Here is a 27,794-nt window from a genome sequence, read left to right as displayed (position 1 = left end):
GCTACATGGAGCTGCTTGGCTGCGGCCACCGCCCGGCGCCGGGCACGCGGCTGCTGGTGTCGCCTCAGCACTGACCGCGAGGCGGCCAGACCCGCCCAGGTCAAAGGCACTTGCGGCGCCGTCGAGGCAAAAGTCTTCCCTGCGGTGCTCACGCCCTCGCCCGTCCGCGCCCCGTGCTGCAGGGTCTCCCCGAGACCCCGCACCCACCTCGGCAACCTCGCCCCCACCCCCAGCACATCCTCATCCACCCACACTGGGCCTCACCCCTTTGCCCTCCCGCCCGGCCTCAGACGTCCACCTCCTGCGGCCCAGGGGCGGCGGCGGGGGCCGAGAGGCTGACGTCGAAGCAGGTGACCATCATGACGTGGGCCTTGCACAGGTTCACGCACTGCTCCAGCGCGGCCGTGGCGCGCTCCAGCGCCGCCAGGTACTCGGCCGACTCGGGCTCCAGCTCCGGGCCCACCTGGACTGGAAGGGGGGGTCAGAGGCCCGGGTCAGGCCTAGGGGCCTGCAGGGCGGGGCCGAGGGAGGGGCCCTGGCGCAACTGAGCGGGGCAGGTGGCTGGCTGGGATCAAATTGCAAGTGGGGTACCCAGGACAGGGTCGTGTGCACCCCCAGGGACTGGCCTCCGGGCAGCCAGCAGGCCAAGGAGCGGGGCTTGGGGTGCCAGCCCGTGGAGGGGCGGGGCTTGGGGTGCCAGCCCGTGGAGGGGCGGGGCTTGGGGTGCCAGCCCATGGAGGGGAGGGGCTTGGGGTGCCAGCCCGCGGAGGGGCGGGGCTTGGGGTGCCAGCCCATGGAGGGGAGGGGGTTGGGGTGCCAGCCCGCGGAGGGTGGGCGAGGACTCACACTGCTCCAGCCAGCGGCCAGGCTCCACCATCAGCCGGCCCTGCGTCTGGGCCAGCTCTGTGCTCAGGTGCTGGTGCCTGGCCTGCACCTCACGCAGCCGTTGCTGTCTGCGCTCTGCCAGCCGCAGCTTCGCACTGACACACACCAGGCCCTGGAGTTGGGGGCAGCAGAGAGTGGGCTCAGGACAGGAAGACAACCCGTTCCCCAGCCTCCCAGAGCCTTGGTCCGGCGCCTCCCTGCTCCCGCCAGACCCCGGTGGTCACAGAGGAGCTTCGGGGGCCAAGGGGACCTGCCCCACACAGGTGGTACTCCCAGCGTCTGCCTGGAACCCCAGCTGGTGCACTGGGGTGCAACCTGTCCCACTGGGCCTTCGACCCCCCCAACTCCTCCCCGCCCTCTGCTCAAGGAGGGGGCGTGTCAGGGCACCACAGGCCAAGGGGGACGGCTCCTACCTTCTCCACTTCCAGGGAGGGCTGTGGACAAAAGGTGAGGTCAGTGGTCACTCCAGAGGTCCACCTGCCCCCAGGGCCTGCCCAGCCCCCACCAACCCTGACCTCAGCTGGGTCCTCCCTGGGGGACGGGCGGTGCCGCTGCAGACGCTCCACGTCATCGATCTCATACACCTTGATCTCAAAGGGCTCCTTCAAGGAGCCGGCCAGCGGTGGGGGCAGGTCCACCCACTGCCCAGGGAGGCTGGGCTTGCGGCCCAGGGCAGCGGCGTCAGGCAGAGGGGTGGGGATCAGCCGTCGCCGCTGCAGACCTGCAACAAAGGGCCGGGTGCCAGGTGAGTGGAGCCCAGGCCCAGCCGGGATCCTGCCAGGGAGAGCACAGGGCGCAACCAGAGAGCCTCAGCCTGGCCACTCCCGGCCAGGGAGCACATGGGCCCTGGCCCTGGCCCACACCCGCAACCTCTTGCCACACCAGCTGCCCTCACAGCGGTCAGCCCCCTGCCAGTGCCGCGTCCCTGCTCACCACCTCTCTCACGCCCGCTGCCCAGGACAGTCCTCTAAGCCCGGCCGCCCGGGCCAGCCCCAAAACCTGCCCTGCCCACACTTGGCCGGGGCTGAACCCCCACAACACAGCGCAGGGCCCGGCCCCTCCTCTCTGGGCCCCAGAGCAGAAGCCCTGACGGGGTCTTGGAGATTGGGGTTGGAACCCCAGAGACCACAGCTTGGAACCCTAACCCAAGTCCTCTCCTGCTCCCCAGGCCCGGCCCCCGCCTGCCCCCGGACAGCGTGGGCTCCAGAGAGGGCAGGGCCAGCCTGTCTGGGGCCCGGCCTCCCGGCCCCGAGTGGACGCTGAGTCCGGCCTGCACCCCCACCTGTGGCCCTCTTCTTGGGAGACTTGAGGCTGCGGGAGCGGGCGCCCGGGGAAGCAGCGCCGCTGTCGCTCAGGGAGTCGGGGGCAGAGGAGGCGCTGCCCGTGGCCTCGCTGTCCCGCACCACGCTCTCGTAGCCGCTGCTGCCCCCGCTGTGGTAGAAGAGGGCGGTGCGGCCCATGGCAGGCGGGAGCTCGCCGCTCAACACGCTGCTGTTGTCGCTGCCGTGGCCGCTGCTGTGGCGCTGGGGCCGCCGCGGGGCCGTCACCTTGCTGTACGGCGAGGGCAGCGCCGGCCGCTCCTCACCCAGGGTCACGCCGCTGTCGTTGCCACTGTCCGAGTCGGCTGAACCCCATGAAGGGCCACCCCTGCCGGGAGCTCCGCTGGACACCAGCTCGTTGACGCGGCTGTGGGCCGCCCGGAGCGCCTGCTTGGTGCCCATGATGGTGCCCCTGCCGGCCTTGGCCCCCATGCCAGGTACTGACCGAGGGGTGACCCTGGGGCCCCCCGCCGGGCTGCCGGGGGCCCTGCCGGCCGCAGGGGGCAGTGGTTTCACCGGAGCAGCCAGAGCCCTTGACCCAGCGGCCACAAGGCTGCGGCCCTTGCCTCCACCAGCTGGGGACTTGGGGACCCCCACGCCCTTGGCCAGACCGCCCCGGCAGGCAGCAGCAGGGCCAGTCGTGGGGCTCGGGGGTGGCACACCCAGCCTGGGCACAGCCCGGACGGGCCGCCCGGCGGCTTCCCTGGCCTTACCCCCGCCGTGCACCAGGCCCTCCCACCGCTCCAGAGACCCATGGGCGGCAGGACGGGGCGCTGCCTCCACCTTGCCAGGCCGGGCCTTTAGACTGGACGTGGCCCTGGACACCAAGTGGTCTGCCCGGCCGCTGGGCTTGGCGTCCTCCCCGCCCCGGGCAGGGGCGGCAGGCGGGGGAGATGCGGGCGCCGGGCTGCTCTTGCTCTGCAGGCTGGACTTCCGCACAGGTGGGGCCGGGGGGGCCGAGCCACTGGGCCTGGGCAACGCACCCCCCTTGGGGGCCGTGGCCTTCTTGCTGCTAGGGGTAGCCTTGGGGCTGGCCGCTGTCTCGGTCAGGGTGTCGCTGCAGGCTGCCGCTGGCGTGGTCACGCCCAGGGTGGTGGCTCCCCTCCGCAGAGGTGTTATCGGAGCCCCCACCTCCGGCCTGGGGGCCACCCTGGCCATCACTTCACAGCCGTCCACCACCCGCCACGTGCTCGCCGGTGGCGGGGCCGGGCTGGGGGCCCTGCCCGCAGAAGCCGCCTGGAGAGTCCCGCCCTCCTCTGCCCGCAGCCGCCAGGGGTCCTCGAAGGCGCCCCCGGGGCCGGGCGGGCTCAGGCCCGGGTGGGGGCAGCCTGCGCGGCTGGCACTGCAGGTAGTCCTGGGCTTTCGGGGCAGGCTGGAGTGGATGGTCTGGGCGGGCACAGGCCCCCGGGGAGACCAGGCCCGCCGCTCCCTGCCGCCTTGGGTGGGGGCTGCAGTGGCGGCCTCCCCAGGGTGAGCACCGAGGGCAGGCCCAGGGCTGTCCTGTCCCTCCTGCTCTGAGGACCGAAGGCTGCCCACCCCCGGGGAGCTGTCCAGGGTGGGGGGGCTCAGGGGGCCGGGTCCTGCCGGGGAGCTGGGGCAGAGAGGGTCGGGGCTGGGCCGCCGCGGGGGCTGCAGCAGGGGGCCGCAGCTGTCAGCCGTGCAGAGCCAGGCGCGGGCGGGGGAGCCCCGTGGGCCGCCGGTGCAGGCTGCCCCATCCGGGGTCCCCCCGGGAGCCTGTGAGGTGTAGGCGTCATACTCGTCGTTGATGCTGCTGATGATGCTGACAGGCCTGGACCCCGAGGCCAGGGCTTGCAGGGAGCAGTCGCTGCCGAAGCTGGCCAGGCTGGCGGGGCGGCCGGGACCAGCGAGCGCCCCCAGCGACAGCTCCTCCACCACCGTGAACACCAGCTCGTCCTCACCGTTGAGCTCCACGGGCTGCTGCAGCGTGACTGTGGTGGTGAGCAAGCCCCGCTCCAGGCAGTGGCCCTGTGCAGGGGGGCGGGGGCAGCCCACAGGGGGCGTCCGGGCCCCTCCGCCTGCACCCCCACCTCCGTGCTCCTCGGGGACCCTGCCCGCTGCCGGCGGTTGAGGGGGCGGAGGGGCCGGACTGGGCAGCAGCCTCTGGCCTCTGCCCCCCGTGTCCTTGTCTGGCGTGGGCAGCTCCTCTCTCTGGTCACCCCGGGAGCTGGCCACAGAGGGCTCCAGGGCACCCCAGTGGGGGCCCGGGCCGGGGCAGCCAGCAGAGCCGGCCGCCTTCCTGGGGGCCGTGGCCTCGGGCGGTGAGGGCTTCCTGCCCCCTCGGGCTGGGCCGGGCTGGGCGCCCTCGGGGCCCTCGCTGCCGTCGATGCACTCCAGCCGCTCCTGCAGCTCGGCGAAGGTGCTGCAACGGAAGTGATCGGCGTCCCGCGGGCCCTCGGCGGGCCGGCGGCGGCTCAGGGCTGGGACGATGGGCAGGAAGTCGGGCGGGCCCTCGTTGTCCGTGAGCTCTCGGTCCGACAGCGCCGCCCCGCCGGGCCCCACGTAGATGACCGTGTCGCAGGACTGCTCGCTGCTGGACGAGTAGTCGGGGTCGCCGGGCAGGCCGGGGCCTGGGCGGTCGGGGTCTGGGACCAGGGAGCGTGGGTGGAGGGGCCGCAGGGGCGGGGGGCGGCGGGCGCGGCCTTCCTCGCAGGAGCTCTCCCCGCCCGAGGAGCTGGAGGCGTACTGGGGGCAGAGGGCGCGGGTGAGCGGCCAGCCCGCCCTGCCCCACTCCCTCGGCGCAGCGGGCCCGCGGGCAGGGCCCTGGGGGGGGGCAGGAGCGGCCCACCTTGACCCTCCTCCGGCGCAGGCGGTGGATGCGCGCTGCCAGCTGCACGGTGCTGAGCGTCTCCGCGTGGCAGGCGGGCGAGTCCGAGACGTGGGCCACCATGGTGGCGCGGCAGGCACTGGCGGCCAGGGACTCGCGCAGCAGTGCGGTGAGCCGGTGGTCCCTGGGGGCGAGGGGGCTCAGAGGCTGCGGCCGGGGTCCGTGGGGGGATCTGGGGGCCCGGGAGGCGGTCTCTCCAGAGCGGGGGCCCTGGGCGGGGTATGGCTGCCGCCTCTGTGCCCCCTGGGCACCAGAACCCTGCCCCACCCTCAGGCAGCGAGGCCCACGGAGTGGCAGTGGGGCTGGGGGCCGCTCCCTAGCACCCCTGCCCGCGCCCAGCTGGGCCCGTGGGGCAGCCCCGCTCACCTATAGGGGACGTGCTTGGCCCCACTGACCAGAGCCATGATGACACTGCCCAAGGCTGAAAGGGACAGGCACAGGTGGCCCCCGGGGGCCTCGCTGACTCTGCCAGGCGTTCCCTCGCAGCTGCCCAGGTCAATGAGGTGCAGGCGGCTACGGCCTCCGGACACTAGAAGCACAGGCAGGAGGTGGCGCGTGACCCCGCCAGGACCCTGCCCGCTGCCCGGCCCCTCCCCGCCCCGCGCCCGGCAGGAGGCACCTACTGTGCCCCTGGCCGCCCTTCTCCACGCGGTGCTGGTACACATGCAGCGTGAACAGCATGTGGGAGCTGCCAGGGCTGCGGGCCGCCAGGGCTGCGTCCAGGTAGAGGGCTGCCTTCTCCGCCGTGGGCGCCCGCAGCTCACTCTGGCTCTGCAGCTGCGGGCAGAGAGCAGGCCCGGGGGTCAGGACGGAGCCTGCCCAGCCCGCCCGCTGCCCGGCCTGCCCCCGAGGCAGCCCACCTGTGCCCCACAGACCGGGTCCTCCCACAGGCACATGCCCGGAGACTGGGCATCCTGTAGGCTGCCAGCGGCCACCTCGGCCAGCAGGTCCCGCAGGCTGGCATCTCGGCCGCACACCTCCACGGCGGAGACGCGGACGGAGAAGCGGGCGCCGCCGCGCTCCCTGCACCCGTCGATGAGCCGGAACAGCCAGGAGATGGCGCAGGGCACCACGCCCAGGCTCTGCGGAGAGCTGTCCTTCCCGATCATGGTGTAGGCCGTGCCTGGGGCCGCAGCAGGTCAGGCCACCGCCCTCAGGGCCTGACCCGCCCAGCCTGGGCTGCCCCTGCACCCCGCCTGCAGCACCCTCCACCAGCACCCCCTAAAGTCCTTCCCCAGACCCAGCCCCGCCCCCGCTGCCAGGACGCCAGGTGCTTACCCAGGCTCGTGTGGCCAAAGGAAAAAATGCAGCCATCAGCGCCGCTGACAACCGACTGCAGCACATCGGCCACGGCCCCCGAGCAGACCTCAGCCTGGGTGGGCACCGGGAGTCAGGCAGGGGGCGGGGCCGGGGCCGCCACCCGCCCCCTCCAGGCCTGTCTGTGGTCACGCAGGCAGCCCGCAAGGAGGCCGCAGCGCAGGGCCAGGACAGAGCTCTCCACGCGCCGGCCACACCAGACAGGCCGGCAGCGCACCCCTGGGCCCAGGGCTGCAGCACACGCCCGCCTCTCGCTGCCACCGCGGACACACCCGGGACCCAGGCCACATGGCCGTCGGGGGCCCTGCTCGCCCCTACACGGGAGCACCGCACCCAAGACACCCAGGGGACACGGCAGGACGGGGTCTGCACGCCCGGCCACGGAGACGGGGGCCCATCCCAGGACGCCGCCCCCCTCACCTGCTCCGAATCCCGGGGGAAGACAGCATCGAAGGCAAACATCCTGGGGGCGGCGGCCACGGCGCGGCGGGCGCCCAGGCTGCCCGGGGGCCCAGCGGCCGGGTCGTAGAGGGTCACCTGCTTCTTCCGGGGGTCCACCTTCAGGAAGGTCGAGCACTCGGTCCCCTGGGCCGGCCATATCCTAAGCATGACCTTCACCTGGGGGGCGGAGCGGGCATCTGAGCAGCCGCCGGAGGCCCAGCTGCCACTAATTACAGGGCGGAGGAGCCCGTGCGAGTCGGGACGGTGGGCCAGGCCTAGGGCGGGCGCCCCGCGCAGGAATGCAGACGCCCGCGCCCCAGCCCCTGGCCACGGGACCCTATGAGGTCAGCGAGGCCGGCAGAGACAGAGCCTGTCAGCACAAACGGGGCCCGGGGACAGGATGGGTGGGGGGGGGGACAGACACAGCACAGGGAGCTGGGCCCCAAGGCAGCCTGTGAGAGCAGAGCCGGGCCACACGCACCCGCACACACGTGCACACATATGCACACGTACATCCGGGCATGCACACACGTACACTCATGCACACACACTCGTGCACACCGGGGGAGCAGCACAGCCAGCCCCGGAAACCACGTCCTTCCTGCAGGTCTGGGGTGGGGGCAGCCCCTCCCGCGGGTGGGGGTCTCTGAGAATGGGGAGATAAGCAAATGCACAGTTTCAGCCTCAGAGAGCGGTGAGGCCCTCGGGGGGAAATGTGGACTCCTGGGGCTTGTGGCCCCAGAGCCCACTCAGAAGCCGCCTCAGACCCGAGAGCAGAACCAGGGCAACTGCCCCCGGAAAGAAAGGGGTGGAAGAAGAGCTGACAGCCGCACCCAGGAAAAGACAGGAGCTCTGACCCACCCAGGACAGGAGTCGGGCCGCGGGCAGGATGAGGGTGGGAGTCGGCATGGCGGAGGCCAGGCAGCCTCTGCCCAACCCTGTCCCCAGGCCCAGAGCTGGGGGAGAGCCCGGTCCTATGGGGGCTTTAGGGGCCTCTCCCCCCACCCCAGCAGGCTCCCAGCAGTTCGGCCAGGAACCAAGAGCGACAGCCTCCAGCAGCTGCAGCGCCCCAACCCCAGCCCCAGAGCAGGACACCTGAGAGCCTGCAGGGCGGCTCAGGCTGGTCCTGGCCGGTGAGTGCCCGGCTCAGGCCCCGGAAGGCAGCAGCCCCGTCTGACCGAGGCCCCATGCCCGCCCGCTGCAGTCAGCTGGCTCCTGCCTTCTCCAGGTTTGACACGAGTGCCACGCGGGGCGGACAGGCCCGCGGGGACCCTTTGCGCGGCCTCGTCCCCAGTCCCTTCGGTTGGTGGCAAATTGACACGCACACTGGCTGGGCAGCAGCGGCCCCGGGGACGCCAACACTTTCCTCCGCGCTCCTCGGCGGCTCCATTAGGCGGGAATCGATTCCTTTATTCCCCGACGACGTGAACAAAACTATTTCATTTCCTAACGCTGCTGCCAAGCAGACGGAACGTGCACTTCCCGGTAATTTTTGGCAATTTTTTTTCCAGCGTGAACTCCCAGCACTTCAGGAGCCAAATGGGTTCTGCAGATTGGAGAGGGTTTCCTGGGGGGCCAGGCCGAGGCCCCCCCACGGCTCCAGACAGGCTCTCCAAAGGGTCGGGGCTCAGCACTGCTGGGGGGACAGAGGCCCCCCCCCCATTGTCTGGCTGGGAGGAGCCGGGCTGGAGTCTCTGCCCTGAACTGGAGTCTCTGCCCTGAACATTCTTCCGCCTTCACAAAGGCCTGAATAGGCAGCTGCCTCGCAGGGAAAAACACATTTTGCATAAAAAAGGGCTTCCACTCCGGAAGAGGTGGCCCAGGCAGTGGGGGAGGGGGGTGCTCACAGGCGAGGAGAGGGGCGCCCAGAGGGGCTCCATCCTCAGGACCCACTGGGGAGCACAGGCAGGTGGGGCGCAGAGATCTTGCCTCTGCCACCAACCACCTCTCAGAGGGCATTTCCGACTGTGACGTCCTGCACGCAGCACCCAGGGGCCCGGCGATGCGGCTCTGGGTGGGGACCCCGCAGAGGGGTCATCAGTCCTGGCAGAAGGGAGACCCCAGTATCTGGGGGGCCCGGGTCCAGGAGCAGCTGGTGGAAGCCACAGGCTGGGCGGCCACGGCCACAGGGAGCGTGGGGCTGGGTGGGGGTTTCTGAGCTTGAGTCCGCCAGCCCCCTCCCCCCACCCCGGGCAGATAGTGTCCTCTCCAAGGTCTCGCCAAGGCCTGAGCCTGCAGGGACCCCATGTGAAGTGGCCCGTGCTGCCCGTGGGGCCAGGAGCCCCACCAGAGACACCAAGAGGGAGGCTCCCTGGTCGGGCGGCCAGGGTGGAAGAACCCCCCAGACCTGGGCCTGGGGTGGGCGAGCCCGCGTGGGTGGTGGGAGCCCCTCACTAAGCACAGGAGGACCAGGCCAGCAGCCAGCAGGGCCAGCGTGGAGCCGGTCTCAGCAGCCGCAGAAACAGGGCCAGCCCCCCCCCCGGGGACAGCAGGGTGGCGAGGACCGCCAGCCCGCCCTCGGCAGGCTGCAGGCCCCACTCGCCTGGACTCTGGCGGGGAGGGCCCACCCCGCACCCCGCACCCCGTACCCCGCTCCTGGAGCCCCACTCCAAAGCAATCTCCCAGGCTCCCTGCCACCTCCTGGAGCCGCCACGTGGGCCAGGCCTCCGTCTCCCCGGGTAGCCCCGCTGACCGCTGACCATCCTGCCCAAGTTGGAGGAGGGCCCCACGCTGCCCCGTCCCGCCCGCCCCGGCAGGCCTACCTTCCCCGCGCTGCCAGCATTCTCCTTGACCTTGGAGGCAGCTCTGAGCAGGCAAGGCGGTGCAGGGGGCGGCCACAGCTGCAGGACCCCGCTGAAGTTGGTGGGGTAGGTGGAGGTGCCGCGGGCAGGGGGCGCTGGCGGCGGGTGGGGCTTCTTGCGCTTGGAGGCCAGGCTGAGCTTCTGCGCGGCCCTAAGAAGGGGGGCTTTCAGAGCGGCTCAGTCACCCGCCCCCCCAAACGACCCTGCGGCCTGCACCTCACCCCCCTTCCTGACGCCTTGTCCCGTCCCCATCCCCGGTCCCTGTGATCTGGGCAGCACAGGCCAGGCCAGGGAACAGAACATCCAGGCAGATGGGGGCCCGAACCCCCACAAGTACCTCTGCACCCTGTTCCCTGCAGCCTCTGCCTGCCCTGCACCCTGAGGCGCGGGGGGCATGGGTAGGGGCTGCTCATGGCCATGACAGAGCCGCGACTTCACCTCTGTGCCTCAGTCTCCCCACCTCTCAAAGGGGGCGTGGGTGTTCAGGCCAGCTCAGCGCCCCAGCCAGCATCCCAGAAAGGCTGGCGCACTTGGGAGGGCCAAGCCCCTCTCCCACCCCCACCCCCCCGGGACAGCGAGCGCTGATCTGCTGCCCGCCCTGCCACCTGCCCTGGCATCAAGGCCCAGGGTGCCCGGGCCTGAAAAATCGTCCTGCTCAGCCTGACCCCGTACCAGCAGTGAGTGCCCCGGGGCCCTCCGGCCCACGACCTGGCCCAGACCACAGAGCCCCAAACTAGGAGTCAGGGGACTCAGGAACCGGGGTGTCAGCCCAGACCAAGGGGTCCCTTGTGCATCTAAGAACCGGCGGTCTGGATGCCCGGGGCCCCTCAACACACCAGCACATGCCACGCTCACATCCAGGGCCCTGGCCGGGCTGGCCTCCACTTCGGGGACACCCCGGGGCCTGCGGCAGGGCCCCCTCCAAACCAGACCATGTGTGTACCCCAGCTCCCTCCCCAGACCAGGCCGCATGCCCCATACACACCCCACACGGGGCTCAGGGCCAGGCACCCTGGCCTCCCATGAGGGGCCCATGGGGGACTGCAGGGCAGACCCTGCCCACCGGGCTCTGAGGGCAGCCCCCCCAACCGCCCCCCACATCCTCCAGGGCCCCAGAGCCCTATCTCCTGCCCTGGAGGGGCCGCGAGCAGCAAGGCCTGTGGCAGCAGCTCAGCCCTCCCGGCTCTAATGGGAGCTGTCTTTGAAGGGCCCCCAGGGACAGCTCTCCTCCGCGCGTCATCACAGAACATAAAAGTGAGCTACGGTTGTGCGGGGCCTCAGCGAGGCGGCGTGGGGGGCGCCCTGGCCGGGCGGGGCAGGGCAGTCCAGCCAGGAGCCGCCGGAGCACTCCAGATCTGGGGATGCAGAGGCCTGGCCACGCAGGCGGCGGGCAGCGGGACCTGCACCCTGGCGGGCAGGGCCTCGTGTCTGAGAGCCTCGCGGGGGGTGGGAACCCCAACTCCCACCTGGGCCTTGAAACCCCAGCACCAGAGCTCACCCCTGCCCGGAGGCTGCGCAGGCTCAGGGCGGACGGCACCGCCCAGCACAGGGCCAGGTCTGGCCAGGGCCAGGGCGCCACCCACAGGGCGGGGCATGGGGGGGCTCCCAGCTGGTCCCCGCCCCCTTGGGTGACTCCCCAGCTTCCCACCCACAGCCCATAGAAGAAGGGCCAGTGCCCGCCTGGCACGCCCACGGCCGGGACAGCAGGCAAGGCGGGGCTCCACAGGTTGGGGCAGAGGTCCCGGGCCGCCTCCAGGCCACCTGGGCAGGCTGGCTGGGGGTCCCAGCGCCCACGGTGACCCCACAGGGGCTGTGGCCACCCCGCCCTGGCCGTGAGTGCTGCGCTTGGGGCAGCCTGGCCTGGAGGCGTGTGGACACCCCACGGGGCAGCACAGCAGGCAGCCCCTGCCCGGCCAGGCGGAGTGACTCAGGGGACAGCCTCCAATGCGCGCAGGCCAAGGTCGAGGGGCCACCCCTAGTCCAGGCCGCAGCCCAAGAGCAAACAGGCACCCCAGGCTCTGGGGCCGCAGCCCCGCCCAGGGCGCCCTGGACCGGGCCCCCTGCCCGCGGCTCGGCTCGCCAGGCCTGACTCACAGGCTCCCCACCTTTACGAGGCCCTCGGGCCCCCAGCCCTTTGATGCCATGGGGCCTGGGAACGGGCCTCCCGCCCTTGCTCCCCAGCTCGGCTCACACGCCCGTGGGGGAGGGGAGCCCGAGCCAGCCTGGGGCCCCAGCTTTTTCGGTTTCTGAGCAGTGGGGTGGGAAAAATGGGGGTGGTAATGCCAGGCCCATGCGGGCACCACAGGACCAGGAGTGCCCGCTGCAGCGTTGCCGGGCAGGGCACAGGCAGACCCACAGGCCGGGCGCGCAGGCGGGACCCTCAGCCTCCCCGCATCACAGCCCTCCCTGCCGCAAGGACGCCTCCTCCAGGAAGCCTGCCGAGACCCCAAACAGGGTCCCCAGACCCTGCGCCTCCTGTGTCCATGGAAACACCCCAGCCGGGAGACACCCGCTTACCCAGCCACGCCCGGGCAGGGCTTGGCCACCCAGGCCTGACCACCGGTGCCCTCGGGTCAGCCATGAGTGAGGGCGAGGGAGTGGGGAGGACGAGCAAGGGAGCGGGGGCGGGGGGAGGTGTGGGGGAGGAAGGGAGATGGGGTGGGGACAGGCTCCCTGAGGCCCCCTGAGCCGCGGGTGCCCGCTGGCCCTGGCCCTGGCCCACGAGAGCCGGAAGGGCGCACCGGCCTCTCACCAGGAAACCGCTGCCCCAAGCAAGAAGCGCCAGGTCTGGCAGCAGCCCTGGGGGCGAGGCCCTCGAGACGGGGTGTCAGGGTGTGGGGTCCGGCCCAGCCAGCCCAGCCTGCCAGCAGGGCCATGAGACGGTTCCCCTCCCCCAACCTCGCAGGCCGAGAGCCTGGGACCTGGGCACCCACACCCGTGAGCCATCCTTGGAACCAGGGGCGCTGGGGGGGCCAGGGCAGGCCGCAGCCACCCAGGACTCCCAATCCCACCTCGTCTGCCTCCACCCGAACGGCGGACTCCTATTTAGCCCTCAGAACCCACGCCTGTGGCCCGCACCTGCCCCTGCACGGGTCCCCCACCGCCAGCCAGGGCTGCCCCAGACTCACCCCGGCGGAGACGCTGCTGAGGGTCTGCCCTGCCCGCAGGTCCCAACAAGGCGGGGAGCAGAGCACCTGCTCCAGCGAGCCTCTGGGCCCCACGGGCAGCTCCAGATAAGCCCCGACCCCTCCCTCAGGCTGGCCTCCCACCCACAAAACCAGAGAGCACCCCCATCCCACCCTGTGGTCAAGGGGTCTCCACCCACCGACCCAGCCCAGTCACTGCCGCTCAGCAAGGGGGTGCAGCAGGGCCCCCACCCCCAACTTGGCCGTCATCTGCAGGCAGCTGCTGCGATTCAGGGCGTCCGGCCGGCTGGAAGTAACAGCAGCCGCGGCGCCCCCACCCCCACACACTTGTTGCTATGGCAACTTCCCAAGGTCAGCAGCAGCCTCACTCAGCTCAGACAAAAGGCGGCAGGCGGCCACTCTGCCGGGCCAAGGGTCCAGGAGCCGCCGGGTGCGAAGCCGGACCGGAGGGGGCCGCGGGTCCACTCAGAAGCCCCGAGTCAGATCCTCCCTCCAGCCGGAGCCGCGCAGAGACCCTGGGCAGGACCTGCCCTCTGGCCACCCCGGGCAGGCCTCCACCCACCCCAGGCCCAGCCAGGGCCCGGCACCCAGGGGGCTGGGCATCCTCAGGCCCCCACGGCCCCAGGAGGCGAGGAGACGGTGGCACCTGCAGGCCGGAGCCCGCGGGGCTGAGCGGGGCTGCCCGAGGGGCCCGCAGTGGGACAGGGAGCAGGCGGGCTGCCGGCACCGCTCCCCGCGCCATCACCCCTGTAACCAGGCCGGGGCGGGGCCCCTCTGGGGGCAGGGAAGACCCCTGCTTCCACACTGCTTCCCACTGCCACCCTCCGCCTCCCCGCCCGAGCTGGTGCCTGAGGGCCCGGCCACGCACGCATGGGGGCCCAGGAGCGTGAACTGCAGCCCAGCACCCACACCCAGGGCCCCCGCCGGGCCGGGAGGCAGAGTGGCTGCCACGGAGCCGGCCCTGGGGCTGGGGCGAGCGGGGAGCCCCCATCCAGGACGCCTTCCCAGTCCATCTGCCCTGGTCCGGGGGCTGCTCTGGCCGCTCTGGCTGTCCTGCCCCGCACATGACATGACACACGCCTGTTCCATCAGCCAGGCTGGGGGTTCAGGTCTGAGACGCTGAAAAGACGCAGGCCCGTCCTGGGCCCGCCCGCCCACCCGGGGAACCAGCCTGCCGCACAGAGGGGCCGCGCGCCTGCCTGGACCGGACGCTGCTGTCCAGGGGCAGGACCTCTCGGGGGCAGCGGGCAGCAGGCCGGAGCCGCCCCGCAGAGGCGAGGCCACAGCCCCCAGCAGCCCGTGGGCAGCGCGGCCCGAGCCGCCCACCCCCAGCTTGGGCTCCGGGGCCACCTACCTGAGGAAGAAGGAGGCCGCCGCCGAGGTGCCCGAGGGGGCGCCCGCCGAGCCCCCCGGGGCCCCGCCGCGGCCCCATGTCTTGGACACACCATCAGGGCCCACCGTGGGGGGCGCCTCCCGGACCGTGTCTGCCACCGCCACCGCGGCCACGGCCGCCTCGGCCTGCAGGGAAGGAGAGCCGGGTGAGCGGAGCCCTCGCCGGGCTGGGGGGGCCGGGCGACCCGCAGACGGCGCCAGCGGGGAGGGCGGCCGCCAGGAGGGGGGGGCCGCGGCGGAGCCCCCACCGGGTGCCGGGAACGCGTGGCCACCGTGTTGGGAGAGGCGGACGGGCCCCCGTCCCTCTCCCACCGGCTGTCCATCCGGGAGCGCCCCGAGGCGTCATGAGAGAAGCCGCACGATAAATACTTGTCACCAGCGCTCGCGGCCGGGGCGCGACGACGGCGGGCGGCCGGGTCTGAAGTACCGCAGCGCGCGGCCCGCTAGTCAGCTGAAGTAAATTCCAGGGTGGGGGACGGCCTCGTAATGAGGCGTGAAGGGGGTCAGATGCGCCCGAGCGGCGCCAGGGTCTGCGAGCGCGTGCGGGGGTGGACGCCGCGCCAGACCTGGCCCCCGGGGAGGGCGAGTGGTGTGCGCAGCAGGGAGGTGAGGGGCTGCCTCAGCCCCAGCCCACCCTCAGGAACCCACCCGCCTCCAGCTCCCGGCTCGGCCCAAGGGCGGTGGACAGCAGTGTCCGGCAGGGGCTGGGGTCCCCAGGTGGACGGGACACAAGTCTTCTGCTGGCCCTGCCCAGCTTATGGCCAGACTGGTTTCCAGACCCTCTGGGAGAGTAACCAGGGTGCAAAGGGTGGTCACAGGTGGCCCCAAACCCGTGGCATGGAAGACACGCACCCCCATACAGCCTCTGCCCGCGGGCCACGGGGGCAGGAGAGACGGGCAAATGTGACACAAACCCTCATCAGGCAGGGGGACGGCACACCACACCCGCTGGGCACGAACTCCTGTGCATCCCTCAGAACCCAGCCCAGCCAGTCCTGCCCTTGCACAGGCCACGTCGGGCCCCTGACCTCCCGTCACAACCCCCAGTCTGTCCAGTGCCTCTCGCCCAGTGTAGGGCTGGTCTCCACCTGCCTTCATGGGGCCCTGGAGGTACCTCCATACCCGCCTGGTCCCCCCATTCTGGTGCCCAGCAGGGCACAGACACACAACCGCAAGCCCACGCTGGCGGCCCCGCGCACAGAGGAAACTCCCAGAACCGTCCAGGAGTGTCGGCCGGCCCGAGGCTAGGCAGTGAGAACCAAACGCTGCCTCTTTCCCAGTGGCTGGGCAGCGCGGGCAGCGCGCACCTGCCCGGGACGTGGGTCCCTTTCGCCACCGGCTGCGTGTGCTCCCAGGGAGGGGCGAGAGGGCTGGCTCGGGGCGCTGCGCCTGAGTCGCCCCAGCCTGGGCTCCCGAGCCAACACCCACCAGGCTTGTGGCCAGCAGCCCCGGCCGAGAGGTCTTGGGGGCAGAGGACCTGCCACCTGCAGGCCTCTGGCCCCATGTTGGCTCCCGGGACAGCCCCGCCCTCGGTCCAGGCCCGGTCAGGTTCAGTGAGGTCTGGACGGCAGGGCGAGGCGGTGGCCACAGCGGGGGTCCACACTAGCCCCCCCCGACTCCCCAAGCTGGCCTGGTCGCCTCAGCTGGATGCTCTGGCCACACCTGCATGCCTCCCGGCAGAGCCCACACTGACCTGTCTCGCATGGGCCGGCACCTCGGCTCCGCCGTTCCCGCGCGAGTCCCGGCGGAAGCAGAGCCCAAGCGTGCCCAAGGGAGCCGCCCGGCACAGCGGGGGCCAGGGGGAGGGGTGGGCCGGAGGGGGACCACAGCACAGGAGGAGAGGGGGCGGCGGCCAGACAGAAAGAGGCGGAGGCCAGCGCAGCAGCGGAAGGCAGAGGCGAGCGACGGTCAGTCGGCTACAGCCCAGCCCGGGCTCTGAGGGGGCAGCGGCACCAGGACCGCGGAGCCCAGAGCAGAGACCACCCGGGGCTCCCACCCTTGTGGGGCACAGGGTGTGGCCCCCAGGCCTCCACAGGGAGACCCCCAGGACCCACGGCACGGAAGCAGTCTCCCCGCAGCCTCGCCTGGAGGGGGGTGGGTAGACTGAGGCACGAGCAACGGGGGCAGGGGAGGCCTGGCCACGCTCCCTCCACCCAGAGGACGGGCCGGCCGGGTCCCGAGAGCAGGGCCGGCCGAGCACACCTGTGCCTGCCCCCAGCCCACCCGCCTCCCGCCCCCACGCCGCGGGGCAGCCCACTCAGCGCCTCCTCTCCGGACTGGGGCCCGGGCCCCGCCTGGCCGGTGCCCGGCGAGTCGGGGTGGGGGGGACCACTGCAAGGGAGCAGGACAGGGGGCGGCGTGCCACCTCCAGTCTGCGCCAGGCCAGGCGGCCCCGTCTCCCGGCATCCGGCTGCAGGACGGGCGCAGGCCAGCGCAGAGGAGCCGGGGCCGGCGGAGACGCCGGAGGGTTTGATCCGGGGCTCAGGCGCGGCCTGTCGGCGGCTAGGGCCCTCTGACGGCGGCGCCCTGGTCCCGGGAAACCACCCGCTCTGAGCCTGGAGCCCTGTCTGTGGCCTCTGCGTCGGCCATTGGTCGCCGGCTGCTGCCTAACTATAAAGCCGCCCCTGCCACGTGGCGATCGGGCGGACAGGAGCAGGAGAGGGCAACTGAGCGCCCAGGGTCATGGGGCACTGGCTGCCGGCAGGGCCAGCGAGCACCACCTTGGTGTGGACCCCGGTCACTGCTGGAGCCCACACGGGCCGCTCGACGAGGGAGGAGGGGAAGAGGCCCCCCTGTAGTCACAAAGTCCCTCTGGGCACCCCCCAGAACCTTCCTCTTACTCCCAAGCACCCTCAGAACAAAGGCTGACTTCACTCGGCCCAGCGACGCGGGCCCCTCCCGGGCAGGGGTCCCCTGTCTGTTCCCAGCACCTCCGAGGTCCCAGCCACCCACTCCAGGGCCCCCCACGGGCACTACCTCCAGAGGCCCCCAACGAGGCCCCCTGCATGCAGGACCCCCCTTTCAAGGCCCAGCGAGGCCCCGCACCAGGCCGCCCGGGGCCGGCTCTGGCACATCCGCCAGAGAGGAGCGGCTCACAGCTGCACACTCCTCCCAGCAGCACCGCTGGGGCCGGCGAGCGGGTGTCTCCTGCGTCTGCAACGTGGGAGACCGACCCGGAGCCTCCTCCGTCTGCTCCTCTCAGCCCCACTGGCGCGAGCGCCGGGCGCCAGCCTCACCCTCACTGCAGAGCATGCGGGGCTACCCAGGGCCTGCGCCCGGGATGGCTCAGCCACGCGTCCTGGACTGGGCCTGCCCTGCCCCTCACCCGCCTCCGGCCTGTCGCCCTCCAGGCCCCACCAGGCTGTCACCCCCCCGCCCATCCGAGGCCTGCCTGCGTGAGCTGGCGGGGGGGGGGGGTCCCACGCGGGGCGTGGCCCCAGCCCTCACCGAGCAGGTGGATGCCCTGAGGCCACAGCACCCAGGGAAGGTCCTGGGGGACAGAGCTGCCACCAGAACCGTGGCATCACCCACAACCTGGGAGGCCAGCACAGCTACCCCTGCATCCCCAAAGCCACACCAGTGCCCGGGAAGCCCTGACTGAGGCCCCATCCCGGCGCCCCTTCTCCTGCACGGAAAACGGTCGCAGGGAGACCCCAGCGACAATGCAGCCAGCAGACAGGTGGCCGGGCCCTTTCGGACGACCGCCGCCCGGGACCAGCCACCCCAAGCACCACTGGCCAGGGGCTGCTTCCGTGAGACCAGGCCCCAGCGAGGGCCGAGGACGGGGGCTGCGACGGGGGCACCTCCCACCGCCCACCCCGGGCAGCGGGCGTGGAGAAGCTGGGGGCCAGGCAGCCGTCAGGGCCCTCCTCTCCGGCCAGGGTAAGCCCCCCAGCCCGGCCCTTCCGCCAGCTCCGAGTCGCGCGGCCTCCAGAGCCAGGCGGCCTCAGCAGCAGCTGCCACACATGCCGGCAGCGTGGGGAAGGGCCGCAGCACAGGGCCTGCCCAGCTGCACCTGGTGGGCAGACTCAGGCTGGCGGACATCTGGTCCTCCCGGGTCGTCCACGGTGCCCTCACTGCAGGGCACCCCGTGAGCCCAGGTGGCCATGGGGAGACCCAGGGGTGCCCCGGAGGGAGCCCCATTCTGACCAGCCCTGGTGGCCGAGCGGCCCACGTGGGACTCACCAGGCAGGAGGCCGGCAGGAGGCTGCTGGCCCTGGATGCGCCCCACACGCCCTCCAGGCGTTGCTGTGCTTGGATGGTCACCGTGCTCAGTGCGCCCCCCAGGCCGGCGGGCACCACCGACACCTGGACGCCAGGCCCGGGCGGCCAGGCTGACGCCCTCCTCTGCTCCAGGCCGGCAGTGGGGCCGGGCGCAGCATGGGGGCCAGCGGGGTCCTCGCGGCCAGCTGGGACCTGCAGCAGCCGCAGGGCCTCACGGGTCAGCTGGCTTAGGTGGGCGGCACAGGCATCACAGGCGCGCTCGGCCTCCGGACGGCAGGCGGGCAGCTTGTCCAGCAGGAGGGCGGAGAGGCAGGGGTCCTGGGGAGCAAGGGACAGAGGTCAGTGCCCAAGCTGATGCCACCCGGTCGCACACAGTGCTGGGCCGCAGAACCCACAGATGTGCCAGGCGGGGAACCAGGAGCCTCCTCCTGGGCCACAGAGCCCTCGTCAGCTGCCAGCCTCGCCCAGCCCCTGAGGTACCACTATCTTCCCGGTCTGCGTCCCTTCTAAGGCCCCAGCGGAAAGCAGAGGGGAGGGGGTCAGTCCCCTCCATAAAGGCGCCAACGGGGCCCCCCAGGGGTGAGCAGGTAGCTCCACGCCCACCTGGACCACAGTCTAGGGAGCTGGGCAGCTGTCCCTGAGCCAGTGTTCCCGCCCTGTGCTGGCCACATGGGTCGCCCAACCGTGTGCCTAGTGTCCAGAGAGGGCTAAGGAACAGGGGAGCACAGAAGGGGTCCCTCGCAAGCTGTGAGAGCTTCCTGGAGGAGGTGGCACCTCTGGGAGCAGGGGCAGCCCCCTCTGCATCTTCACACCTTCTGGGAGCATCAGGCCAGCCCCGCAGTGGCCTGGACCACACAGGACTTCCCAGGCGCCAGCCCAATGTGTCCACTGCTGCCAGCTGGTGGGCTCTGCCAGCCCGCAGCCCAGGCATTCCGGGCAAGGCCTGGCTCCAGCCCAGCGGCAACATCAACTACAGAGGGGCCACAGTCTTCCCCACACACGGACACTGAGCAGGCCAGGGGCTGGCCCGGCCAACCTCCACACGTCTGGGGGGGCTCTCGTGGGAGACAGCGGGGAACGGGTGGCCAGCAGCGCGAGGGTGCACTGTGTGGCCCAGCACAGCGACCCCCACGCCCTCATGCCCACCAAGTCAGACAGGTGAGGCCGGCCAGGCTGTTGCCCAGCTGCCTCACCAATGGGCACTCAGGAAGCCTGGACCTTCTCAGCCTGCGGGGGGCCACAGAGCCACTGACCTGCTCGGTGGGTCCTACCCCCCAATGGACACCCAACTGCACCCCAAGGGAGATGCACTAGATGGCAGAAGGGCCCCACCGGAAGCCGCCAGAAGGACCGGCCTGGAATGAGATCCAGATGGCCGGCCCTGGGCTCCCCGCCCCCCCAGGTCTCCCTGCTGACTCTGGGTTTCCACTCAGCGGGAGGCGCTCAGGGGCTGGGGAGAGGCAGGAAGCGTCTGCTAAAGCCATTACCGACTTGAGAGGCCCAGGGCCGAGCACCCCCAGGCCCCCGAGCCCACTACACTAGGGCCTCTGCCTGTCTTGGAGATTCCTGGGCACCCCCCCAGGCCCCCACAGCAGGGTGCAGGAAGGAAAGCGGGAAGAGCAGGGTCTACCTGACCTGAGCGGGGACGAGACCCCCAGAGACCCCCCAAGCCGAGGCAGCTCCGCGGGGGCAGGAGGCACGGGCAAGCGGAGGGAGCCCGCCTGGGCGCAGGCACTGAGCCTCAAACCCCCAAGGAGCCGGGGGGCTCTGCTTTGGGGGTGCAAGTCCTCCCCACCCACCGGGGGAGCAGGTCCAGGGTGCTGGTGACCTGACGGCCCAGGGGCCAAGCACTCACGGCCCAGCCCCTCCTCTCGCCAGCGCCCCAGGCCCACCCGCAGCAGCCACGCCCACCCTGCTCTGCCAGCCTCCTCCCGGGACTCCGGGGCCCAGCTGGGGGCTGACCCAGGTCCCAGTGCAGGGAAGGGGCCGTCTCTGGCCCTCCGTCTGGTGTCAGGGCCGCTGACTGCTGGGGTGCCAGCGACACGGGGCTCCAGGGAGGGGCACCAGCTGAGCCCTGGTTCCCCGAAGCCTGTTCACCTGCTGCCCTGGGTGACCCTCTCGCCCCAATAGAGGTGCAGCCCCGTCCCCCTCTCCACAGCCTGGGGGCTCCTGAGGCCTCACCCCCAAGACCCACCCTTTGCGGCCGCCCCGCGCCCAGCAGGGGGCAGATCCTGGCAGCTCTCGGCCCACAGGCTCAGGCCCCCAAGGGGTCAAGGCCCGAATTTACGAAACGGCCACCCTGAAAACCAGAGCCACCCGAGCCTCTCGCCGACCCTGCCCGGCCAGCCTCTCAGAGGCAGCGGTCGCCGTGAAGGAAAGTGCCCTTCACTTCCGCTTAAGTCCCCGCCCGGCCCGTGCGGGGTCTGGGGGGGGGGGGCTTTGGGGGCCTTCACTTTCTCCCCCGGGAGGCCCCAGCCCAGCGCCCAGCTGGGGCAACCGCCCTCCAATTCAGCATAGCCCGATCCTCAGGGCCGAGACACCCCTGCTCTGAGCCGTCACCTCTTCTAGAAAGGGGCAGCTGCCCACTGGCAAGGCACCCAGGGCCCCAGGGTCGGGCAGGGGGGCCCACCTGTGCCGCTGGGCTGAGTGCAGGCCCCGAGGCCCCCTTCCTTCCACAAACAAAGCGGGGGAGGGGCTGCCTCTGCTTCCGGAGGCGGCAGCAGGTCAGGAAGGGCTGGGCGGCAGGGCCAGCGCTGCCTGGGCTGCTGGCGGATGCCCCATGGCACACGTGGCCTAGCAGGAGCTCGGTTTCCAGCTGGAAAGTGCCACAGACATGGGGACCCCACCTGGGCCGCCCAGACCCTCACCGTGCACCCCGCAAGGCCCGAGCCCTGCCCACTGGCCTGCCGGACCCCGGGGAGACCCGGAGACCCTCCAGGGGACCCTCACCCGCCACTCAGGGCCACCTGGTGCCAAGGTCTGCAGGCCCCAGCTGACCCGGCCTCCTCCCCAGGGGTGGGAGGGAGAGCCCGGCACGCCCCACGCTGACCGGCACACGTCCCCGCCCTGTGCCAGGCGCCGGCCAGCTGGGCCACACTAGCTCACTGAGACCCCCTCAATGGCTCCCCTGTGCTCTGCCGAAGCCACACTGTGGGGGGGGCCCACGGCCAGACGGGCACAGACCACCAAGGGCGGGAGGAGCGGAGAGGCCACATGGCCAGGACACCACACTCAGGACGCGCGGGGCAGGGGCTGGGCCAGCCAGGTAGGCAGCCACGGACGTGCCGTGGCCTGGGGCCTCAGTTTCCCCGCCTGAACAACGGGGCCATGCACAGCTGCGGCAGATGCTCACCTCCAGGGTGGTTCTTGAGGTTCCCCGAGATGCTCACCCCCTCTCTGTGGGTCCAGTTCTAATGGAGACCCAATGCCTCCTCCAGGAAGCTCTCCTGGACACCCCTTCTGCCGCTCTCCCAGTGCCCCCGCAGGGGGACGGTGATGACTCAGAGGCTGCCGCCCGCCGGCCCCATCCCTCCCCACATTCCCAACCACGGCACGACCCCCAGGCCGGGCGGGTGGCGACCCCTGCGGAAGGAGGACCGGCCCTGCCTGCCCGAGGACCCTCCTCCCCGGGTGTCCTGAGCCATGAGGGACCCAGCCCCCTGCCCACAGCCCCCCCACAGCCCCTGGCCGCCGGGCAGCCCTCCAAGCGCCAGGGAGACGGCCCCCAGACGGGCAGCTCCGGACCCTTGCTGGCCCTGCGGGCTTGCCCTCCCCAGAGGAGGCCCGCGAGGGCCATGCAGCTTGGGCCGCAGGGTCAGGGCCCCGGGGCGGGGTGCGGGCGAGGCCTCGGGCTTAGGACAGTCATGTCTGCAGGCTGCTGCCCCATGGCCACAAGGGGGCAGGGATGGGGACCCGGGAGAGGACAGGGCCAGCGCCCCCCAAAACAGGCGGCAGCAGGGCACACCCGTCGCTGGGGCGGGAGGTGAGCCGCAGTCTGGGCACTGCAGGGGCAGGGAGCTCAGCCCCAGCCCAGGAGCCGCGGCCGCCCAGGGGCCAGTCACGCTCCTTCAGCCCACAGGGAGTGAGGGGTGACCCGCGGAGGGGTGGCCATGGGGCCCCGCGTCCCGCCACCCACCGTGTTCACCCAGCAGGGCGCCCCGGCCAGACACTCCACTCCCGCCCGCCTCCCGGACCAGCGCAGAGAGCAGCCTCAGCCAGTCAGGCCGGGGAGGCAGTGCGGGCCGGGCGAGCAGGACCCGCCTTCAGGGCGAGAACCTGGTCTGACTCCACAGCGAGTCCTCTCAGGACCCTGGGGGGCCCGGCCACCCCAAGGTGTGGGTGCCCCCCAGCTCGCGGTAGGGGTAGCCTCGGCTGGGCCCTCCCTCCTCAGGGCAGATGTCCAGGAAGTGGCTGACGCTTGAGCCAGCGCCGCTGCTGGGCCCCAGACCAGCAAAGAGAAAGGCAGGTGCAGGGACGGGCGGTCACCCCGTCGCCGTCGCTGGCGCGGGATGGACTTGGGCTGCGTGGGCACGCGATCGGCGGGGGCACCGGGCAGGCAGGACGGCCCCGCCGCGGTGACCGCGCTGTGCGGGAGCTAAGTGAGGCGTGATCGCTTCCCCTGGAACGGGGCGCTCCCCGGAAGTCGCAGGGTCTCCCGGAGCCACCCTCTGCGTGTGACGTCAGGTGGAGACTGCAGCGGGTGCCCTAGCGTTTTGGACCCCTCGGGGCAGGGCCGGGGCCACCCCAGGGGCTACACTGGGCAGAAAAAGAGCCAGTGCCGGGCCGGCAGCCCCGGGGTGACCCGGCGAGATGTGGGGACTGTCCCTCGGCCATGCAGCACACGTTTCGGGTGACCTGCCCTAGCAGAGCCCCCAGGGGTGTCAGGCTACTACTCGAGGAATCGCCCACACCCCCAGAGGGTGAGGGGGCAGAGAGGCAGGCGTCTCCCAGGACAGGAGCCCGGCGGCAGGTGCAGACCGCATGACGCCCACGCCCCAGGCAGAGCGCCGAGAGCTGGGCGTGCGCGCTGTGAAATGGACACAAAAGGGAGAAACTGAGGCCACGGCCCCCCCATTGTGGGGCTGGCCAGCAGGAGGGTGGGCGCGGCGCCAGCTGGCCTGCAGGGACACAGGCAACGATGGGGACTCGGGCTGCAACCAGCCTCACCCGAGACCGGGCAGGCACCCAGGGCACCCCATGTGGCTCTGACCTCAGAGCTCAACATCTTGTAGGAAAACCAGGGCTCCCCAGGAACTCTGGACCCCATGGCTCTGGGAGCAAGGCAAGCGCCCTGGAAATGGGCGGGCGCCAGGAGGACCGTGGGGCTCCCTCAACCCTAGCTTGTCACACAGGAGCCCCCGTGGGGTCACACCGAGACCCCCCAAACCCACAGCGGGACAACGGCATCCTGGCCACACCCTGGCTCCCACGGGAGGCTCTGGGGAGCCCCCACCCGGACCACCACACCCAGCACGGCCCCTGCTGGCCTCGTCCTCTCTGGGGAAGGACGCCTCTCCTCGGGAACCCACCCCGCAGGCTGGAGACTGCCCCAACCCAGGAAGGGGGGGCCAAGCAGAGGGGTCTGCAGCAGGGACAAAGCAGGGACCCTGGCCAGCAGGTGCCCCCCCAGGGGCCTGGGGGAGGGAGACAGCAAGTGCTCGGTGCTGGAGTGGCTTCTCCCATGAGGCGTCCACAGGAAGAGACCCTGGGCGCCCTGGAGGAGGCCCGGATCCACCCCGAGGGCTACAGCCTGCAGCTCTCCCACCAGGACCCCGGCCCACCTGCCCCAGGCCCCGCGCCGCCGGCAGCACCCAGCTCATCACCAAGGGCCCGCCTCTCCTGGCCTCAGTTTCCCCAGCGGGGTGAGACGGCTCTGCAGCTTGGGCAGACCCCGGAACCCACCTCACCCGCCCCTTGTCAAGGGGCGCAAAGCCTGGCAAAGCTGCCCCGGCGAGCGGCTCAGTGGAGGGCCTGTCCATCCCAGCCAGGCACCGGGGGAGGGTGCCCAGGAAGAGAGCAGACCCACGGGCGCCTGCCACGCCCCAGGGCCACCGCAGGACCCGGGAACCTGGGTGCTGGCCCAGCCCAGACCCGGAGTCTCCTGGAGAAACTATATTTAGACGCGATGGGGGCTCTGCGCACTTCCCAGGCTGAAGGTCCGGCGGGGGCCAGCTTCCTCTGCAGACCCCCACCTTCCCCGGCAGTGCAAACTTCCAGGGCCCATTGTTCCCTGGAACAATGGCCCCAGCTCCTCCCAAGACCAGGGCGAGCCCGTCAGCTGGAGAAGTGGGGAGCCCCCTGCCCGGCCAACACCTTGGCAGTGAGGGCTGGGCCCGAGACCGGGGGCTGGACACTGCACTCCCAGGCGGGAGGCCGCGGCACGAAGGCACAGGCAGCAGCGCCCCACACGTGTCGATACCCAACTCCTGCCCACAGCGGGCAGGGGGCTGGCAGCCCACCCAACAGCGGCCAGTCCTCGGGGGCACCGAGGAGTGCATTTCCAGCCCAGGCGGAGCCCAGGTGCCCAAGGGCCACAGCGCACCCAGGGTGACCTCGGCGGCTGGGGAGAACGGGGCTGTCCCAGGGGCCCTGCCCCACCCTCCCCAACGCCACAGAGCTGCCAGCAGTGGGGTATCCGCCTGCGCCCAGCCCCCTCTGGATCTGCCTGCGGGACCCTGTTGGGGTGAAGGGCCCCAACTCACACGCCCCGCATAAAAGCCAGGAAGCAGCCCCGGAAAACAGGGGCGGGGGACCGGCCCGACACCGGTGGCAGCTCTGGAAGCTCCTGCGCGGCGGCCTCCCCCGTCGCGGGCGCCGGCCGGGGCCAGCTCGAGGCAGGTCACTTACCCGGAGGGGCGGCCCGGACCCGCCGACCAGCTTCCACGCCTGTCGCTTGAGCTCCGCCAGCTTCGCGTGGCAGTGGCGGCACCAGCCGCCCGCGCCCGCCGCGTGGCCCAGCTCCGCGCACGGCCCCGCGCCCTCGGGGGCAGGGCGGCTGCCGCGCGGGTCCCGCTCCGGCCCGGGCAGCCTCCGGCGCGCGGACACCTCCAGCAGCTGCAGCGGCTCGCGGGCCCGGCCGCCCTCGGCCACCTGCGGGGCGGGTGAGGGACAGTGAGCCGCGGCCGCGGGTCGGCGCCGCCCGGGCCCCGCCACTCCGGATCCCCGCGCCGGGCCCCGGGGCCGCGCTCCGAAGTTGCCTGCGCGGGGCGCGGGCCGGCCGCCAGCCTCCGGGGCCCCGGGGCCCCTCCCCGCCCGGGCCCCAAGCCCCGAGCCCCGAGCCCCCGCCCGCGCTGCGCTCCGGGCCGGGTCTCCGGGGGGCCGCGCGCCCCGCAGCATCCTCGGCGCGCGGGCTCCGTCCCGGGGCGCCCCAGCCGCCCGCCTCCCTCCCGGGCACGGCCGCGCGTACCGCGGGGGGCGCCGCGCCCCGGGGGGCACCGCGGCCGCCCATGGCCGGTCGCGGGAAGGGCCGGAGGGCGCCCCGGGACCGCGCTGGCTCGCGGGGGGCCCGCTGCTCCGCCACCCGGCCCGGGAGCGCCCCACCGCCGGGCGCCGCTCGGAAGTTGGCGGCGGGCGGCGCGCGGGGCGGGGCGGGCGGCGCGGGCGGGCCGGGGGCGGGGCCGGAGGGGGAGGGTCCCCGCGCGCCGCCGCCCCTCCCCCTCCCGGACCCCAACCAGTTCGGCGAGTCCCCGCCGGGGGAGGGGCGCGGGGCTCCGAGGAGGGGAGACGCGCCACACGCGCGCATGCGCCCGGCCGCGCCTCTCCGGGACCCCGGGGTCCGCGCGTGCCCCGGGGGGCGCGCCCGCTCGCCGCCCCACGCGCGACGGCCGAGCCGCGGGGGGCGGGGTCCCGGGCGCGCCGGGGGCGACCTGAGCCCGCGCGCCCGACCCCGGCCGCCGCCCCCGCAGGTCCGGGCGCCGCGAGTCCGGCCGCCGTCGGGCCCTGCGGCCGCGCGTGGGCGGGTGTCCCGGCCGGTGTCCGCCCGGGGCGCGCGAGCTGCAGGCGGTGCGCGCCGAGCGCCGGCCGCGGGACCTGTTGTGGCCGCCCCGGCAGATGGACGCGGCCCGGAATTAATTGCCCGCTGGTCCCCGGCCGGGAGGCCGCCCCGCCCGCCGGCGACCAGTTGCTCCCGCTCCAGCCCGGCCCTCGGCGCCCCCCGGCCCCGCCGCCGGCTGCCCGAGGTCCGCGCGCGGGGTCAGCCCCAACCCGGGTCGGGCTCCGTGGGCGCCCGCCCGCTTCCCGGGACGCCGGCGCCCCCTGCCGGCCGCCGCGCCCCGCGCCGCGAGGCTGAGGGGGACCCCGCGCCCCGCGTCGGGCGCGCATCCCCGCCCGGGACCCGGGGGGCGCTCCGGGGCCGGGGCCGGGGCCAGGGTCGGGGCCGGGGAGATCCCGCCTCCGCCCGCACGCCCGGAGTCCCCCAAGGCTCGAGGCGCGCCCCGCCTCTCTCGAGCCTCCCCGTTCGACCCCTCGCTTCCGTTTCGCGCGCCCCTTCTACTTGGGAGGCTGCCCTGCTCCAGCGCGCGCCCCAAAAGAGAGGGGCGCGTCACCGCCCCGGGCTTTCCGAGGGGTTGTGACCTGCAACGTGGGGCGCGGGGGGGACAGCGGGCTCCCCGCGCGGGGGGGACAGCGGGCTCCCCGCGCGCGCCCCGCCACCCCACGGCCGCCACCCCTTTCCACGCCACGAGGAGCCCGGGGAGCCCCTCCGCCCCCCAGGGAGCTTCCCGACGGAAGACGGGCGTCAGCGCCCTTCCGATTCTGGGTGTCCCCGGACGTCTTCCCGCCACACCCCCACACTGCCCCCACGCAGCGCGCCCCCCGCGCGCCGACCGCTGTGGGACACCCGCGCGCACCCAGCCCGGAGGCGCGGCTGCGGCCCAGGCGCGCCCAGCGCACCCCAGGAGCACGCCGTCGCCGGGAGCCCCGCTCCAGGGCCGCTGGCCGGCCACGCCCGCAACTTCGGCCGTCCCGGGCGGCGGCGCCGCGGGAGGCGCCCGCGTGCGCCCTCGGCGGAGGCACAGCCCGCGGGCCCGGAGTCGCCCCGGGGGCGCAGCACCGGCCGCGGCGCGCCGACCCGGCCTCCCCCGCCCGCAGGGCGCGCGCGGCGGGACAGGAGTCCTGGGGCGCGCCGCGGGCGAGGGCAGAGGGGCCCGCTGGCCGGGGAAGTGCGCAGGGGCCCCGGCCCCGGGCGGGCCCCGCGGACCCGCTGCCTCCCTCCGGCGCCGCAGCCCGCGCCGCGCCGGGTGGCGGGACGGAGCCTCCGCCGCCCGCGGGCCCAGCCGCCCGGCCTCACCTTGGCCCGCCGCCGCAGGAGGTGGCTGGTGAAGCCCAGGATGATCTCGGAATCCAGGCAGAGCGCCCCCATCTCCAGCAGGCTGGGCGCCTTGCGGGGCGCGCCGCGGGGCGGCTCGGGCGGCCCGGGCAGCGCCAT

The 27,794-nt window shown here is 72.9% G+C and overlaps 1 protein-coding gene across 1 annotated transcript; it reads right to left on the bottom strand.

Moving 5' to 3' along the window:
• Nucleotides 1-286: 286 nt before the first annotated feature.
• On the bottom strand, nucleotides 287-27,794 carry KIF26A (kinesin family member 26A; the record flags this gene model as incomplete). The annotated part of the gene is made up of 16 exons (XM_084239798.1): nucleotides 287-468; nucleotides 847-997; nucleotides 1,299-1,319; nucleotides 1,401-1,606; nucleotides 2,168-4,907; nucleotides 5,011-5,173; nucleotides 5,416-5,578; nucleotides 5,673-5,826; nucleotides 5,910-6,172; nucleotides 6,328-6,421; nucleotides 6,787-6,984; nucleotides 9,570-9,759; nucleotides 14,109-14,272; nucleotides 18,332-18,688; nucleotides 25,217-25,459; nucleotides 27,657-27,794. The coding sequence occupies 16 exons, from the start codon at nucleotides 27,792-27,794 to the stop codon at nucleotides 287-289; spliced, it is 5,427 nt and encodes a 1,808-aa protein (XP_084095924.1).

Source organism: Talpa europaea (assembly GCF_964194135.1).
Source record: "Talpa europaea genome assembly, chromosome: 8".
Lineage (NCBI taxonomy): Eukaryota > Metazoa > Chordata > Mammalia > Eulipotyphla > Talpidae > Talpa > Talpa europaea.
This window is presented reverse-complemented; position numbering and strand designations above follow the sequence as displayed.